The 19,409-nt window shown below is 41.0% G+C and overlaps 1 protein-coding gene across 2 annotated transcripts in view; it reads right to left on the reverse strand.

Moving 5' to 3' along the window:
• Window positions 1-2,405: 2,405 nt before the first annotated feature.
• The window catches only part of pdzrn3b (PDZ domain containing RING finger 3b), a 307,220-nt gene continuing 290,216 nt past the window's right edge, over window positions 2,406-19,409 (reverse strand). The window contains exons 9-11 of one of the 2 annotated variants that reach the window (XM_060835713.1): window positions 10,923-11,039; window positions 10,568-10,636; window positions 2,406-4,892 (exon numbers count right to left, since the gene is read on the reverse strand). In XM_060835713.1, the coding sequence (XP_060691696.1) occupies window positions 3,309-4,892; window positions 10,568-10,636; window positions 10,923-11,039 (1,770 nt within the window). In that variant the 3' untranslated portion in view covers window positions 2,406-3,308. The remainder of the gene's footprint in view (window positions 4,893-10,567; window positions 10,637-10,922; window positions 11,040-19,409) is intronic. The other variant, XM_060835714.1, reaches the window with a different exon arrangement.

Below are 19,409 nucleotides of genomic sequence, written 5' to 3' on the forward strand. Positions count from 1 at the left end.
GAGGAAAAAGTGAGGTCTGCAGATGCTGGAGGTCAGAGCTGAAAATGTGTTGCTGGAAAACGCAGCAGGTCAGGCAGCATCCAAGGAACAGGAAATTCGACGTTTTGGGCATAAGCCCTTCATCAGGAATGAGGCCTCATTCCTGATGAAGGGCTTATGCCCGAAACGTCGAATTTCCTGTTCCTTGGATGCTGCCTGACCTGCTGCGCTTTTCCAGCAACACATTTTCGCCCCAGAACATGAGCTAAGTTTCTACATCAATAGTCCAGCATATCACAACTGGGCCATTGCCTCCCCTCCCAATTTACATTGGAATGAACAAACCCCAACATTTTCTGGTGAGTTTGGTACGTTTAGAAAGTAACTTTATGTTGGCCCACGTATTTGAATGCCATATCTCTTGGACAGATATTGGGGTTGGATTTTTCAAGAGGTGGTAATCTCTCTCAGATTGCTACTCTGACCTTTTTTTTGCATTTCTGAGAGGATGTTCCACTCAGCTGCCTCAGAAATGACCCATATGGAAAGGCTGAACAAGCTGGGGCTATTTTTCCTGGAGAGTCAGAGCTGAAATGTAACCTTACAGAGGTTTATAAAATCATGACGGGTATGAATAGGGTTAATGGTCAAGGTCTTTTCACCAGGATAGAGGAGTTCAGAAATTGAGGGTATACATTTAGAGTGAGAGGGTAAAGATACAAAGGGGACCTAACTGGCAAGTTTTTAAGCAAAGCATGGTGCACGTATGGAATGAGTTAACATTGGAGGCAGTTACATTTAAAAGGCATCTGGATGGGCGTATGAATAGGAAGGGTTTAGAGGGATATGGGCCAAATGCTGGCAAATGGGACTAGATTAATTTAGTTGGCATGGACAAGTTGGACTGAAGGGTCTTTTTCGGTGCTGTACATCTCTAAGACTCTGAAATTTGAAAATCCTGACAGTCATTTTGAAAGATGCTCTTACATTTGACAAGTGCTGAGAAGCAAGGGTATCCCATGAATTTGGGGGAGGGGGGTTGGAGAGAGAGGAAGGATGATAGGGAGGATGTTAGCTGAGCGGAGTTGTAGGGTTTCAGTGATAGGATACCACTGCAGAGATGGGAAGTGGCTCAAGTTGGCTTCAGTGGAGGTGGGAGGGTGGTGACAGGTCATGATCCGGGGTTATAGGTGATCTAGCACAGGTGTCAGTGGGTGGGTGGGAGTGTGGGCGGGGAGGATGTCAGAGATATGGTGCCAGTTGAATAGTTACTTGGGTGTTAGACTGCGTAACTAAGATGCATTTAGCAGCATAACCTTTCCTGAGTAACTACTTTCTAATTTTGTTTGAACTCTCAAAAGTCTCCAGTTTAAGTGCAAACTTTCAGAAGGTTCCAGGCATGGAGGAATTGCCCAGGTCAGTTTGATTTTCCAGGCCATTCCTTCAGAGTCTGCTAAGGTGGGGATTCCACAGTGTCCCACGTGCAACTCCTATCCACACTGGAAAAGCAACTGTCTGGCCAGCAGAAAATCCAGTCATAATTTGAGGAGGAACGCAGCAACTTACTGATTTCCACATTTAACTGCACAAATCTGCTCACCTCACTAATATTTATGCAGTAAAATCTGACTCATTTGACACTGCAGAAATAGTCAGCTGTTTTTCATCTTTCTTGCAAAGATTAAACGGATTAATAATTTTACAAAAATATATTCCTTTAATTTAAGCAAGCTTATTGTTGTTAAGTTTTAGGATTACTGGGTTGTGTTGGATCCAAGATAAAAATAAAATGCCTTTTGTGTGCAGTTTAAAGGGACCAAAATGTAACAAATACTGGCCTGTGTAAAGCAATTAGCTTGAAATGGCAAACAATTTACATAGCCAAGCTATCCAAGATACAGAAGAGAGTTCAGAAATATGTTTCAAGGGTGGACCAGTGAATTGTAAATAATTGTTAACTGCATTAGTCAACAGTGCACTGCATTATGATTGCAATTCTGAGAAATTTATTATTTATTTACATTATTTACATTCGTTATATAATATCGAATAGTTGCATGAATGTAATGGAATTAAATGCTAGAAGCCTTAAGAATAAGTTTTGTGTTATAACTCAGTCTTTGAGGTTGTCATGAAGTTGATAAAATAATTTCCACTGGTTATCAGCAAGAATGACATTTAAATCTAAATTTGATTCGCTAGATTAGCCATTTGAGTGAGATTGAAAAAGGACAAATTCAGATGTACTAATTTCCTTGTCAAGCTACCCGAGACACATCAGCTGTGATGTAAATATTGAATATTAATAGTGCAAATGCTGTAAGATGCGAGTGTTGAAACTGAGACTGCTGTCAAATTTGTTTATTTAAAGCAGTACAACACACAACTGAAGTTCATATATAAAACAATAATTTATTTCCATCCTTTACAAGACATCAATAGTGTGTAACTAACTAAATAATAATTAAACTGTAATAGGTCAATTCACCAAGGCCTACAAAGCGCACAATTAACTACAAGGGGTTTCACAATTACACAATCTGTTTCACATAAACAAATTATATGTATGTACATGCAAAGAAAACAGCTCTAATATACTGCAATAAAAACAGAAAGTACTGGAAATACTCAGTAGGTCTGAACACATCTGTGGAAGGAGAAACCGCTGATGTTTTAAGTTGACTACGAGGCATACAGCATCATAAACTTGAACTGTTTCTGTCTCCACAGATGCTGTCAGACTTGCTCAGTTTCTCAAGCATTTGGTTTTTATTTCAGATTTCCTGCATTTGTAGTATAGTGATTCAAACTTACTGCAGCTTGTTTTGCCAGCAGAAATGCTCAAGTCTACACACATTCCAGGACTACATTTTTTTAAAGATTCTTCCAACTGAAAACTGATTCAAATTTAAGCTAGTTACAAGTAGAACAGCAAGAAATTATAAGATACAAGATCGTTTTCTGTATAAACAGATACATGATTGCAGATTATTGTGTGATCAAGTCAAATAGCATTTCATACCTAAATACCTCATTGGAGTCTCCAATTTATATAAAACAAGGACTAAAGTCTATTGGCACGTGAATTTCCAAAAGTAATAACCTGTAGGTAATAACTTCTAAGCAATGTGAAAACGAGACATCAGGTAGCTGCTTAAAGTACACTATAAAGGAATAATCAAATCAACTTCTGGTATGTATATAGCACTTCCATTCACATAGGGACTACTGACTTGTTTTATATATTTACAGAATATGCCACTTTTAACGAGGCAAGATCTTTTCTACCTCAAATGGTAGTATTAAATGTACACCATGGAAAAGCTTACTTAAACAGTTGTGACAGATAACAGGGAATTATATATCCTTGTTCCATCAGGTGATTTAGTGCCATGGGTTAACAGTTCCTGTATTGTCATCCAGTTGTCAAATATTTTTTTGCTCCTTTTCTTCATCATCTTTTTGTGACTCAGTTCGATTATGTTCACTTCCTTCTTCTCATCTGTACTCTGCTGTTCTTTTAAACATTCCAATCTACTCTGCATCATGAATTCACGCCGCCTTCTCTGCTCCTTGGCACGCACCAGATGCTGCTTTCGTTCTTCTTTGCTCCAATAACGGCCCATTTTCATCTCACTGATTGCATCATCATCAGTGGTCATACCACACCGTTCTTCTTTAATCTTCAGTGCACGTTCTTTCAGGAGTCTATCTCTGACGGGCCGCTTGGTAATGTATCTTGTTCCATCACTTCGGATTTTTACCTTCCATTCCATTTTGGGCTCCAATTGATGTGAGGACTCCTGAGAAGGTGGCTCTTTGCACATACTCACAAGGCTCATTTGGCTCTGTGCATATTCCACGGCAGATTTTTGCTGTATCAATTGCATGTAGCTTTGATAGTGTTGAGCATGTGCTGGGATATGAGCATGTCTGTATGGGGAATGGTGGAATCTGGTTGAATATGGCATGCTTCGTGAACCTGAGTTCTGGGTGAAAACATGGCCTTTGGTGCCCTCGGCAAGACTTGTCTCCTCCTTCCCCTCTGACAGGTGGCCATGGTCAGATTCCTTGGTCACAGAGTTGGATTTTATAGGGTTATACTCTTGGCTTCTCACAAGGGACAGTAGCGGCTTTTGAGCTGAGCTGTTGGAAGTAGGATTGCTGGCTGTTCCATCAGTGCTTTCACTGTTGATATCTTCAGCTGTTCTGCGCAACGAGTTGTTGGGAGACAATTCTAATGTCAGTGGTGTGCTTCGACAACTTTCACCAGTGTTGTAAGCGCTGGAGCTATCCTTATCTGACTTTTCAGGCAGCTCGGTGATGTCGGAGAGTTCATGCCGGCGGCTATCAATGCTGGTGTTGTAGTTGTGGAAACTACTGTTGTGCAACATCCATGACTCTCTGTACTGCTCTTTCAGCTGTTGCATCTTATGGGCTCGCACTATGCTCAGACACTCCAGCTCAATGTTGCGCAATTCTTCGTTCAACATTTCAAGCTCTCGGTCAACACTTTCCTGGTCATTCTTACTCATATCCATGGTGCTGCTTTGATAGTATAGGCTGTACTGGTTGGCACTCTGCATCTGACATTTTAGCTCCAGTAGCTCGCGGAACCTCTCGCACTCATCAGCTGGAATGCCAAGAAAATCCGCATCTGTGTAGTCGCCTGACATGAATGACTCATTGCTGAAAGGCATGTCGCCACTACCAAGAGTGTCCTGGCTGTACATGAGCTTCATGTGGTGACTGAGGCTATTGGAGGTCGTTTGCTCATCTCCGAGGTTCTCCTGCTCTGAACTTTCATCATTACGAGTGCTCTCATCAGTGCGCCCAACACCACTATCTTTCTCGTGCTGGTTTGACAATATCGTGGCTGTATCTGTTGTGCCTTCTTCTTCTTCTTGCTTTTTCTGAAACACAAAAGAATTGAAGAGAGCAGGCAATTAAAAAAAAAGGCTCAGAGCTTTCACATCACCTGAAATGTAATTGATTTGAAGTGAGTCCTATCAATAGAATGCATTAAAAATTACAGTTAGGAAGCAGTTTTGTGGGAAAGCACTCTGCACTACAACTTAACATCTTGTAAAAAATATTACAAATAACAGAAATTAGAATCTGATTAACTTTGCAAACAAATTACTGTGGATTTTGAATGGTTTGTCCAAAATATGTAGTCATGAACTGATCTTAAAAGTGAGTGTGAGGAAGTGAGATGGAGTGAAGTTGCGGTGCAGGCATGCAGCACGCAAGTGGTAGCGCAGGTAAAATGGGGAAGGGTTAAAGGGTTTGGAGGCTTGGCCTCTCTCCATGCTTCAACATCCACCTGAACCAAGACAGAACCACCCCCTGCAACCAACAATTTGCAGAAGTGGTCTCAGCCATCAGGCAAGGAGTTGGGGCTTCAGATGGGAACAGGGTAAGGGTATGGAGCCATGAATGAGTAATATCCAGAGTCAAAATATCGGAGCCATGGAAACCACAAGGATACCCAAACGAAAATCATATATCATAGGAAGCCAGGCCTCTTTTGGCCATGATTTAGCTTCTACTGTGTTTGATCCCACAGGGAGGTCATCAACATTGTAGACTTAAGCCTAAATGAAAGTAGACAATCAGAGGAATTGAGTTCTGATGCATATATTTAAACAAGATGCTGTTAGCTGGTAATTTGTTCAAAATGTATGTTAACACCAATATACATTGGAAAGACCTAAAGTGAGAGGCTAATTGATCTGATAATCACTGGGTACTTCAAAAATTAGGGGTGATCTGATTCATATATACAAAATTCTGAAGGGGCTTGGTAGGATAGATACCTGGAGGTTGTTTTCCCTGACTGCTGAGAACCTAGATTATGGAGGTAGACTCTCAGGATAAGGGATCTGTCATCTTGGATGGAGATGAAAAGAAACATTTCTACTTTGAAAATTGTGAACCTTTCGAATTATTTGGTGATCCATCATTGATTACATGTAAGGCTTAGATATTTGGTCTCTTAGGAATATGGAATGGGATGTGAGAAAATGGTGCTGAGATAGAACATGGCAAGCAGGTTTGAGAGGCTGAATGATCCACCCTTGCTCATACTTCACAGGTTCTTACATTCTTAGCCAGCAGGATCAGAGGGGATACATTCGCTGCCCTTATCTTAGCCTTTCTGCCACCTGACTGTACAAATCAGAGTCTGTTAGTCTAAAGCTGACAATTTTTCATGTCAGAACAATGCAACCTATTGTTTAGGGAGCAAGAGTGTAGGCTAATAGAAAGAGCTCTGTCATCGTGGCTGCTGTCATTTAAGATGTAATTCTTGTGATAGTGATACATCAGTTTACAATTTCACCAGTTACTTTTCTTATTCCTCTTGCAGGCCAAACAGATTATTCACCAGTTGGTGAATATTAAACTGGAGCCAATCTTTACCTACTTTCATTTTATTAACATAATGACATGTTACATGCGTATACCTCCTAATCCAAGAACCACGGTTTTAACTTGTTTCAACTAATAATGGTTCAAGTGAAACCTGAGTTAATGCTTACTACCTGCATACAATTCAATACAAATGCTATATATGTAATGATAAATATGCTATACATACAACCTGTTCATTTCAGTGTGAATTTTCTTGATTATGTTCAGGAACAACTATTGGTTTGTCATTTAAAAAAATTTTTTTGCAGCATCTGAGTGTTGTTACCCATACTCAATCTCACCTAGACAACCAAATATAGTTCAGAAGTTCACAGCATCGGAAAGAACTGATGCAGCTACCTTATCGTGCAGAACAAACGTCAAGATCAGGATTGGTGAACTTAATGTGAAAAGCATTAACAGTGATTATCAACTGTTGCCCGTGAGCAGGCTGCAATAATGGTTCTTGTTTCAGAAATAAAATATTAGATCACCAGATTTTTCACAACAGAATTGTACAAGCATTACAACAAATTGAAATAACTTTTTCTGTTAAGAATAATGTACTTCTTTGAAAAATCACAAGTTACCATTCTCTTGTTCCAAGATGTACATTGCTATTAATTGATTCTAGTTGATGTAACCAAAATATTGATCCTGCACTGTGCTGGTAGTCTCTGTACCTCTGGGACAGAATGGCTCAGTTGAACTTTTACCTGCCATAGAGCTATATCACACTGGGGTGGCTAAGAAAATACTTGTTTAATTTTAATATTTTCAGAATAGTTGGTGCATTTCTACGTATGGGGAGTGGATGAGATCTACTCTTAGATTGTTTAAATGCTTCTGTCAAGCTAGTAACAAACTCATGAAAATGAAATCCAGATCAAAGTTTGTGAGAAGATTTGTAGCTCGGGTGCTCGTTGTTGTGGTTCTGTTCATCGAGCTGGGAATTTGTGTTGCAGACGTTTTGTCCCCTGTCTAGGTGACATCATCAGTGCTTGGGAGCCTCCTGTGAAGCGCTTCTGTGTTGTTTCCTCCGGCATTTATAGTGGTTTGTCTCTGCTGCTTCCGGTTGTCAGTTCCAGCTGTCCGCTGCAGCAGCCGGTATATTGGGTCCAGGTTTATGTGTTTGTTGATAGAATCCGTGGATGAGTGCCATGCCTCTAGGAATTCCCTGGCTGTTCTCTGTTTGGCTTGTCCTATAATAGTAGTGCTGTCCCAGTCGAACTCATGTTGCTTGTCATCTGCGTGTGTGGCTACTTAAGAATAGCTGGTCGTGTCGTTTCGTGGCTAGTTGGTGTTCATGGATACGGATCGTTAGCTATCTTCCTATTTGTCCTATGTAGTGTTTTGTGCAGTCCTTGGATGGGATTTTGTACACTACATTGGTTTTGCTCATGCTGGGTATTGGGTCCTTTGTCCTGGTGAGTTGTTGTCTGAGAGTGGCTGTTGGTTTGTGTGCAGTTATGAGTCCTAGTGGTCGTAGTAGTCTGGCTGTCAGTTCAGAAATGTTCTTGATGTATGGTAGTGTGGCCAGTCCTTTGGATGTGGCACGTCCTCATTCCGCTGTCTTTCCCTTAGGCATCTGTTGATGAAATTGCGGGGTTATCCGTTTTTGGCAAATACATTGTAGAGGTGTTCTTCTTCTTCTTTTTGCAGTTCTGGTGTACTGCAGTGTGTTGTGGCCCTTTTGAACAGTGTCTTGATGCAACTTCTTTTGTGTGTTTTGGGGTGGTTGCTTTCTTGTTTAGGACTTGGTCTGTGTGTGTGTGGCTTTCCTGTATACCTTTGTGGCGAATTCTCCATTCGGTGTTCTCTGTACCATCACATCTAGGAATGGGAGTTGGTTGTCCTTTTCTTCCTCTCTAGTGAATCTGATTCCTGTGAGTGTGGTGTTGATGATCCGGTGTGTGTGATCCGGGACAACACTACTATTATAGGACAAGCCAAACAGAGAACAGCCAGGGAAGTCCTAGAGGCATGGCACTCATCCACGGATTCTATCAACAAACACATTGACCTGGACCCAATATACCGGCCACTGCAGCGGACAGCTGGAACTGACAACCGGAAGCAGCAGAGACAAACCACTATAAATGCTGAAGGAAGCAACACAGAAGCGCTTCACAGGAGGCTCTGAGCACTGAGGATGTCACCTAGACAGGGGACGAAACATCTGCAACACAAAATCCCAGCTCGGTGAACAGAACCACAACATGAAATCCAGATGCTGTGAATATGTACTTTATAAATTAAATTTCAGTTCTAATTGTATCAAGTGTAGTTGTTAAAATTTTCAAAGAAACAAGTGATAGTGAAAGGAAATTAGCTTACTTTAGAATCTACACTAGTCTAAATAGTCCGCTATTATATGTAAATTGATGGGAGATTGGACGATACAGGAGACACAAGGATATTTCTGATGGATAACAAGGACGAACATTGACAGCAATTGTCAAACAGGTTCCGCTGTTGCTACAACACAATTTTCAAAATTTCCTGGCTGGATTGTATTAGACAGCACTTGCAGGAAAATGTTACAACAGATTCAGAACAGATGTGTTAACAGCCCAAACCTTGCTGGATGATCGTTAAATTTAATGTCGCATTTTTAATAAAACAAAAAGAAACTTTCTCGTGTAGGCAGATGGTTCAAACACTGACCACTGTGATATGTAATTTTCTGTAATCATAGTTCAGTAATTCACTGATTCATATCATATGCTTCATTTTAAGGGTCAAAAGTCAAGAAGAACATTCATATTTATATGGGTAATTTGATATTTTATAAGATAGAAGCAGTCTGAGTCATGGATAGGGTAAACATGCCACTAGGTGTTGTGACAATGCCAATCTTGCTCCTTAGTTTGATTTCTGAGAAAAGGCAAGAAAAGGCAAAGTGAAATGATATGAGATAGGAACTCTGCAGAGTCTCCAGAGATAATTAAGAAAATGCAAAATGACAATGGAAAAATGAGGACAAATTCTGAAAGACAAAATGAGGCAGGCTGTCAGGTGAAATAATGAAACAGGTTAGTATTCAGGAAAATGAGGGAAGAGTATGATGGTAATAGTGAGAGAAAGAAAGGTTAGCTGTATGAGGCTTGAAAGCAGTTCTAAGGTATTCCAAATGACGAGTGTAATGAAGTAATAGTGTAATCATTGACATTGTTGAATTTCGTACAAGGATTGCCAGGAATTTACTTTTAGCTAATGTGTGAAGCCATGTCAAGGAGGAGAGGATGTTCCATTACTCATTCACAGCAATTCTAAATTTATAAAAGGGATTTTCCCCGAACACAAACACTAACACAAGCCCAGAAATTACAGCCATGCGAAACAACATATGCATAACATACATAAGAAATCGCAGCATGTGCAGGTAATTTAGCCCCTCCAGTCTGCTTTGCCATTTGACATGAGTTCGGCTGATCTCATCTCAGACTCAACTCCACTTTCCTGTCCATTCTCTATAACGCTTCCACACACAATGAATTAAACATCTATCTCCTCCTTAAATTTACTCATTGTCCCAGCACCTACCACACTCTGGGGTCGTGAATTCCACAAACTCAACTCTTTGAAAGAAGTGATTTCTGTGTTTTAAATTTGACATCCCTTAATGTCACGAGTACAATCCAAAAACAAACCTGAATATTCATTATTAATTGGAGTGAACACAGTTTTCGTGCTGCATATATTTAAAAGTGTTCTGAGACCTTTATTTGTTGCCCTTTCTGTCATAAAGTTTCAAGAGTCATACTTGTTCATTGGCTAGATATATTACAGATAATATTTGAACCAAATAATTATGCACAATGCCTAATGTTAAAAACATAAGACTGGACTTTGTATCTAAACCAATTTAAGAGTGGAAGGCCATGCTAAATCTGCATTCTTGTCGATTCCACATCTAAAACATCTGGGTCCATTTGTTTTAGGCACACAAATGTTAGATTCCCTGAAACTGCCAATTACAGGCCTAATGCTTGTTGAAGATTCCTTCAGTGATAGTAGCAAAGTGATAGGGTCTGCCTTATAAAGCAGTCTTCCAATTACTGATTGTGATTCAAGATGGCACCGACACAGGAAGACATTCTGTGAGCTTTCTACAGCAGATTTTATTCTCACATTCTTTACACTTGTTCTGCACTTTTAAAACTTAATTTACCTTCTTTGCTGCTGTAACTTTGTATTCATCCCTCTGTTCAATCATCCTGCGTATTATGATCTGCTTGTACTGCATGCAAATTAAAAAAAAACTTTTCACTGTACTTAGGTGCATGAGACAATAATAAACCAAATCAAATAATGCTGTCCTGGCTTCACAGACATTAGGATCTCTCCACTAGTCATTCAAACCAATTTTCCAGGACTACCAGATGGCTCCTGTTAGTGAAGTAGGCAGCTTAACATTGAAGGATTTCCCTCTGGCAAGCTGCTTTTGGATGGTAGCCAGTGTGGAATCTAATTTCTGTGCCATGATGGTGCTTTAGATACAGTTAATCAAGTTATGTTCTCAGTACCTGTTGAAGCATGTTGGCTGTAAACTCCATAGCCTGGTGATGCTGTTCCTCTAGCATGTCCATATGCAATTCATCCAGGAAATCGTTTCGGTCATCATCCATCCAGCCTTCATCCAACTGCATTTCATCAATAAAGGCAATATAAATAGGTTATAGTGTTTCTGCAGTCCAATTCCTATCTATATCATAATATAAAGCAATAGCAATTTACATTTATGGAATGATTTTCATAACCATATTTTCCTATGGTCCTTCAAATAAGTGGATACTGAGCTATAGGAGGAACACTGGAAGAGGAGCATGCCACCCAGCCCCGAAGGAAGAATGGCGAAACCTTGGTGACAGAGGTGAATGTCAGGAAGTGTCTTCAACATGGATGGGAAATGGGGAAGATTATGAAACACAATTCTAGAATGCTACATCTAGGCTGTTAACGTCACAACCATGAATGGTGAAGTCATGAGGGTTGAACCCAACAAATCTGCGAAAGGGAATCAAACCTGAGCCAGGTTGAAGCATTTTAGAAAACAGTGATAAATATTTTCAACCTGAGGCAGTACCAAGATTCAATGTAGAACAATGACAGCTGGCAGGTCAGCAGGCTTGGTATAGATTAGGATACAGACAGCACTGTCCCTCTAATCTATGTGCATGTGCAACAACCCAGAAATAATCACAATGGCTGCATAGAAGTTTTTTCTTCAAGATGGTGAAGGTTCATGCTTGTGTAAAAATTTAGACACACTAAAATGAATCAGCTGGCACAACAGAAAAATTATTAGAAGTGATGAACAGTGAACAGCAGAGTTTACAGCAGGTCAAAGGTTGTGTGGGAGAGCATTAGAATAGTTGAATCCAGAAGCAATAAAGATGACGACTTCAGCAACAATTGCTAAGGTGGGGCTGGAGGTGAACATTGCTAGAGAACAGGCTGTCCTCATGATGCAGAGAATAGTGTTCAAAATTCAGTTTATGGGTAAACAGCATGCTGACACTGCATTAAATGGAGTTTGACATGACAGTATTAGAAAATGGGATGCAATGAGCAGCTAAGTTACTCAGTCTTCAAAGCCAGCCGAAAACATTTTCAAATCCTATATCACTGATTCAGACATTAAGACAGGATCATGACCAATGCCCTCTGGGAGACCATTAGCTCCTTCTAAAAACAGATAAGTCTCTCGATCAAACAGAATTTTGTTACCATATCAAAAGCTTTGACATAGGAAATGTTAAATTAATAGATAACGAATCACTAAGTCAGTTCTGAAAGTTAATATGAACCATAATGGTCAACTTTAGAAAACTATGGTGAAGTTTTTCTGAACCTTCAACACTTTCATAGATTTCTGCAAGACAAATCTGGTAACTTTTGCCATTTTCCAATCTCAAACCCAGAAGAACGAAAAATTGCTTCTCTTCAATTGCACTCATAAGATTAGTTAATTTGGCATAGAACAAAGTTACTGAGAAACAATTTTAATTTGTATTGTTTTTCAAGCATGGGCATTATGATTCATAATCTATGTTGGCTTCAGTGGAGATAGATAGCATTTGAATTTTCTCCCATGTCTTACTTAAATGATAATGGTGTGCAGCCCAGTACAATGCAGATGGCTGGTTAGCTGTATCGATAAAAGGTTGCCTAGGGGTGTTAGAGGCCAGCATGTGTTCCAAACAGCCTACAGCTCTTAAAAGAACTGTCCATTTTAAAAGGAAGCAGTGTCGAATAACTGAAGGCGATAAATAACTCAGACTGAAACACTGGGATTGGGAAGGAACATGGGTCACTAGTTAGAGTGTCCCAGGATGTTCCAGGGTTCAAGGCCTTCAGCTGCCTTACTGGAGACCCTAGTGTTGGAGGGGAAGCTAGTTGAGAGGCCGTGTTTCCATAGTAGGGTAAGGTTTTAACCGGGTGAGCAGCAGAAGGGACTGGGAACATGTGGCAATGAAATTAAGTGTTCAGACTCTGAGGGTGGTGACAGACTGCTGGAGTATTGCGTGCAAACCAAGGGTTATGGGGATAAGGCAGGAACAGGATACTGATTGAGGATGATCAGCCATGATCATAATGAATGGTGGTGCTGGCTCGAAGGGCAGAATGGCCTACTCCTGCACCTATTGTCTATCAGAAAGATATTGTGAAACTTGAAAGGTTCAGAAAAGATTTATAAGGATGTTGCCAGGGTTGGAGTATTTGAGCTATAGGGAGAGGCTGAACAGGTTGGGGCTGTTTTCCCTGGACCGTCAGAGGCTGAGGGGTGACCTTATAGAGGTTTACAAAATTATGAGGGGCATGGATAGGATAAATAGACAAAGCCTTTTCCCTGGGGTCAGGGAGTCTAGAACTAGAGGGCATAGGTTTAGGGTGAGAGGGGAAAGATATAAAAGAGACCTAAGGGGCAACTTTTTCATGCAGAGGGTGGCACGTGTATGGAATGAGCTGCCAGAGGAAGTGATGGGGGCTGGTAAAATTGCAACATTTAAAAGGCATTTGGATGGGTATATGAATGGGAGGGGTTTGGAGGGATATGGGCCGGGTGCTGGCAGGTGAGACTAGATTGGGTTGGGATATCTGGTTGGCATGGACAAGTTGGACCGAAGGATCTGTATCCGTGCTGTACATCTCTATGACTCTATGACCTCATTCACATGATCAAAGCCAGTGAATATATTTTCACATGATCTTTTATCTTGTAAATTACCAGGGGCATCATACTTTCCAATACACCACACCCCCATCACATGCTGCAACACTCAACTGTCCTTCAACAGGGTTGCTCAGGCACTACTTGGTGGGAGTGGGAGACGCTTTGTGGAGCAAAAACCTGTGGTTGTCACTCAATACAATTGCGTCAATGCTTCTAGCATCACCAAACTATCAGTGTCCCTGCTATTGCTGGTTAGTTAGACACCGAAAATGTTGCCACTCATGCTAACATGGTACTGCCCAATTCTTTGAGTTGCTTGAAAGCACACTGTAAGGTCATCTGCAGTTTACCCTGTGGAAGTAGATATCTGCTGCAGCCACAGAGGTGACACCATGCAGAAGCACTAGGACTGGTAAAGACACCTGAAAGACAGGTACTAAGCAAATGCCGAGGGTGAGTCGGCAATTTCTGTTTTATTTGAATTGGACATGTTATTGAATCAAGATGACATGAAAAGATTTTTGTGGGTGGCTTTCATTTTTTGACGTGGGTCAGTGGATGCTGCGATGCAGCCTCTCACATGAAGAAAACATTGGGTCCATTATGGACTGGGGTGGTTATATTGATGTGAACACATCTATTTGGTTTTTGGCCACCTTGTTTAAAGGGATTCAAGATGCCATCTTTTGTTCTCCCACTTCCTTTTGTTTTGAGTTGCCCCCTCCAGATCCATGGCTGTAGACCCAAAATAACAATATTTACTATGTCGTCCATAACAATCACAAACTTGGAGCCTTCTTTTAGATTTCACTAAAGTGCTTTCCCCCTTGTAATCTGGGTTTGTTCAATATATCGTATCAGTTTTATGATACCATGATCTTTTGCAATAGATTCCGTGTCCTATGATCCTGCTCTATTAGCTACCTGGCAAAGTTATCCTGACTAAATCACACGGCCTTTCATCCAGCCTGTCAGACCTCAGGAAAGAACTGCCCTTATCTTGAGCAATTAGTTTCTGTAATCTCTTGGATGCAGCAATAGGAGATAAATTACTGATGATGTTTCTCTCCCGCGCCTGAAAGGAGCTGTTGATTGGAAATGGAAGGAGCTAATGAATTTTACAACCTCCGGAAGGGCAAGGCTTGCAGACCAACAACCACCTCATTGCTGAGCTTAAGTTTCCATTAGCTGTGCTGCTGGATCAGTTATAGCTTTGATAAGCGCTCTCTAAATACTTGTGTTGAGTAGGGTCTTCGCACCTATTGCATTCACAGCTACCTTCCCCCCAATCCCAACCCCCTCCCATTTATCTCTCAGCCACAAGCCTCATTCCTGATGAAGGGCTTATACCTGAAACGTTGATTCTCCTGCTCCTTGGATGCTATCTGACCTGCTATGCTTTTCCAACACCACACTCTTGACTTGGGTAGGGTCTTCCATAGATATCGTTCGCCATCTCCATTCTTGTACAGCTTCGCCTCTCTGCCATCTCTTCTGCAATTCTTGCTCACATTGCAGACCATGCAGCATTGTTATCACAGGTCCCATCACTGGATCCAGTTTCAGTGCTGACTGGAAATATCAGCCTAAGAAAAACAGCTCTAAAGACAGCAGGTCAGCACTTCACAATGGGGTGGCATGGTGGCTCAGTGGTTAGCACTGTTGTCTGTCAGTGCCAGGGACCCGGATTTGATTCCCGTCTTGGGTGACTGTCCGTGTGGAATTTGTACATTCTCCCCGTGACTGTACAGGTTTCCTCCGGGTGCTCTGGTTTCCTCCCGCTGTCCAAAGCTGTGCAGGTTAGGGGAAGTGGCCATGCTAAATTGCCCATAGTGTTCAGGGATGCATAGATGAGATGCATCAGTCAGAGGTAAATATAGGATAGGGGAATGGGTCTGGGTGGGTTACTCATCATAGGGTCAATGTGGACTTATTGGGCTGAAGGGCCTGTTTCCACACTTGTCAGGGTTCTATGAAACCCAGGCTCATCATAAGCCAGTCAAAAACACTGAACATATTGACTCACTCTTAGCATAATCTCAGCCCATCTTGCAAAAGAAAGTTTGATGATGCGTGACTAACGAGCAAATTTATTAATGTCATATCACATCAGCTGGCATTGCTGCAAGGCATCATCATCGGGACCGAATCAGTTGCCTCTGCAGGACACAGGGACACCTACATCAGTGCTTTTCTTAAAAATGATATGCGACCCAGGCCATGGTGAAGGTGATTGGCAGCCCTCGGTGCTTCATCAGGAGGTTATCCAGTTCCCAGATTGTGGCTTCCAGTGATGTAATGGATCTGATTTTCAGGCACAGTGTCTTTGTCAAATAAATGGGGGGAGAAAACAGGAAGTGCTGGCAAAACACACCACATCTGGCGGTATTCAACAGCGATTTGTTTTTTTGTCCTGATTTTTTTCCATAATCCACAGTATTTTGTCTTTAAATTATTAAGACAGCCCATCATTCTGTGCAACTGATTCAAACACAGCACAAACAAGCAGGCCCCAAAAGTGTTGATACATTCATGAAGTAACATTGCAAATAACTATGTGGAATTACTATGAGCCATCACTTTCTTTTAGCAATGTCATGCTTTAAGACAGTAACAAAGTTTTGATGGTACTAAGTAGAGACTGGCTTATTTTAAAACATGTGGGATTAAAAACCAAACTCCCAAATTCTGAAATTAGAAAAAAACTGTTGTTGTGATGCCATAAAGTCAATGATTCACTGGTGACTTATTTCAAGTTGGTTCATCTCCATACTCCAAAACAACAGGACATAAATAGAAAAGAAAACCAATGTTTTAACATTATCAATATCATCGACAGAAGTTGCAGCAAGTAAATTTAGATCTTACTAAATATGAACTGACTGTTTTCCTCTCTGTCCCAGCAGTGTCATTACGTGGTGTAATAAAACAGTTGGTAGCAACTGTGACAAGTACACTGTTAATATCATAACCTCTGAAAATGGAAAAAAACCTAACTTTTTCAGATGCCTCGAGTCATCGCATTTTGACTTTTATAGCTTCTGCTGTTTGTAACTGCAATTAGTGAGCATGGATCTCTGCATTCTCCCTGAAAGGACATTAAACTAAAAAAAACTCACCATCTTATTTTCTGATGGCACTGCTTAGAAGTAAAATTCACAGCTTTCATTTGAAGTAGGGTCACTGTTCTTCAAGTCTTGTTGATTCGGCATTGGTTTTGTAGTTTTAGTACATGTGAGGTGGGGCGATAAACTGAGAAGCTGGACCGTTTTTGATAATTTAGTCTAAAGGGATAAGGCATTGCCTTGACATGGTTGAGCCAGAGAGGAGCTTCTTTTTGGATGACCGTTTCTCAACACTACGCGAGAGACTTCCCTCAACCTCAATTCATCCCGAATAAAACTGGTTATTAGGCTGTTGCTTGAGGAGGATGAGGAGGAATCAAGTGTAGCTGTCTCATCCCCACATCTCATTGGACTGCAAGTATTTACCAATTCAGTGAGTGTTGCAGTGTTAATAGATTGTTACTGTAACAAACATAGCAAGAGAATTTCCTTGAGATAAAGGTGATACAGATCTCAGACTGATCATTTGGATGGTTCCAGGCTTGGTTTTAGTCAACTTCCAATTTTGGCATCAAGGTAGTTTAAAGATGATTGAGTACTTACTTATTTTAATTAACTTAAAGATTAAAAAAGTTTTATTTGTGCTTTTGGAGACAGTAACAGCTGTGCTCACTTAATTTTTCTAATCTGGGACAAATGAAAATTAAAACCAGAAGAGACAGAGAGAGAGAGAGAGAGAGAGAGAAAGGCCAGGATCTTGCTTCATGTCTTCAATTTTCTTGTATACTGTAGAGAAAATAGGTACCTCAACAAACAAAGGGTTAGTTGGCTTCAATTATCACATGGCCTTTTCGACATGCCAAGTGACCCAAGTATGGTCATTGTGAGTGATTTCCAGTTTCCTGTAGATTTTGGCTTATAGGTTTGGATTACATCTGGGCACATCAAACATTTACACCGAATGACATTCTCCCATTCAGTTGAGAACTCTAGTAACACTCAGGATGCTTTGCCAATGGGATAGGAGATGGGTCTTATTCACCCTCCTTCAAGATAACTGTTCTGAGGACATTTCAATGGCTATAGAGTGTAAAAAGTTCAATGATGCAAATCGTCAGCAATCTTTGGCCTCTATGGAATGATGAGGTGCCACATTTATAGGCCTCACTGTCATTTAATGCAGCTCTTGTGTGAAGAAAGTATAGATGAAGAATGTCCAGCCTCATCATCATCGGCCTGTGTTATTTGTAGGAGCAGAAGGACTCAGAGCTCAGAAGGACTGGTGGCCATCCCAGCCTAGTAGACGCTGCTGCTCTGCAATGTCATGTCATCAGCTCAATTCAAGGAGCAACTGTGAACGTGTGTGGCACCTCTCAACCCCATGTCATTAGTGCCATTTTCCTCTGGATCATACCTATTTATATTGTTCCCGAGTGACAATGAGAGTCAAGCACCCTACGCGATGGAATTCGCTAATATTGCTAGCTTCGCTTTGGTATCATCAGTTAACTGTCAAGATTTCAGAGTGGGATAGACTGCAAAGTTGTCTTGAAAGTTTTCAGCTTCTTGTGAAACACCATTGAACCTGAGAGAGGTCATGCTTTGTCCAGATTTTCTCAGCAGGCCAGTGCACTATGAGGGAGAATAGAGATGTGACGTGGCCCACTGTATATTTCCTAGTCTTGAGTGGCAGAGGGATCCTTTTGACAGCTGTCAATGATGTATAGATTTATGACTGATTCCATACTCTCATACACAAAGTAGGTGCAGAGTGTATGCAGGTCATTTCCAAACACAATTCTTGCATATTGCTTTTAACCTCAGTATTATCTGCGCTAAATTGGTTGTAATCATTAGTCATAGTTCAGGATCTTTCACCTCTGTTGTCATCTGCAATCAAGGAGTAAGTTGATGGTGGGAAATGAACAATGTTTGGCTATTGCAACTTCTTTCATTCTTGAGATCTTTGGGGCTTATTTCCCATATTGGTGTGACTTTGTCAGGTTCAATAGCAAAAAAAGTAATACAGCAGATATTTAAAAAGAGGAGCTGCATATATATTTTCAAAAGATACGATTATGTGTCGCCCACTCATGTCTTTGGAAGTTACAGACAGGCCTTCAGCAGTGTGGTTAATGCTGTAGGGAGTTGCAGATTGTGACAGTCTACATATTCTAGCAGCTAAGTACTGGAAGAACAAAAATGCAAAGTGCCGTGGTTACCTTGACAGCCATGGGCCACAGCCACCTACTCCTCTTTAGCAAAGTTTTTTCCAAGAGGATGCAAAGATTTGTGATCATGTTCATGAATGTCTGAGCCTTCAGAAGCGCTGTTATCAGAAAGGGCTTGGAAGCCAACCCTTAGTGTATTGACCCTTCGCTGAGGGTATTATCTCCTTCGGGGTACAGCTCCATATCTATCCTCTCCGTAACACGCAGATGCATGTAGATGTGGAGAGGCATCTGCTGAAGTGATTGCCCCACTGCTATGACTGCTGAGCCAATGCAAGCTGCACATCCTTCTCAGAGGTTTAATCAACTTCAGAATAGGTACACTCCCACGGCAGAGGGAACCAATGTAGGCGCGAAGGTAAGACCACCCTTAGACATGACAAAGACACAAAATTGTTGTCCCAACAAAATCGGTGAGTTTATTCAGAGGGAAATGCTCCTTTTGGTGCAAGCCTTTCAGTCTCATTCCAAACTTACTGGCTTCACTCTTCATCCTTCTCATTTCATGTCAGTTTGGTTTCCTTTAAAAGGCTACTAATT

This window comes from Hemiscyllium ocellatum, chromosome 14, assembly GCF_020745735.1.
Source record: "Hemiscyllium ocellatum isolate sHemOce1 chromosome 14, sHemOce1.pat.X.cur, whole genome shotgun sequence".
In the NCBI taxonomy this organism is placed as follows: Eukaryota; Metazoa; Chordata; class Chondrichthyes; order Orectolobiformes; family Hemiscylliidae; genus Hemiscyllium; species Hemiscyllium ocellatum.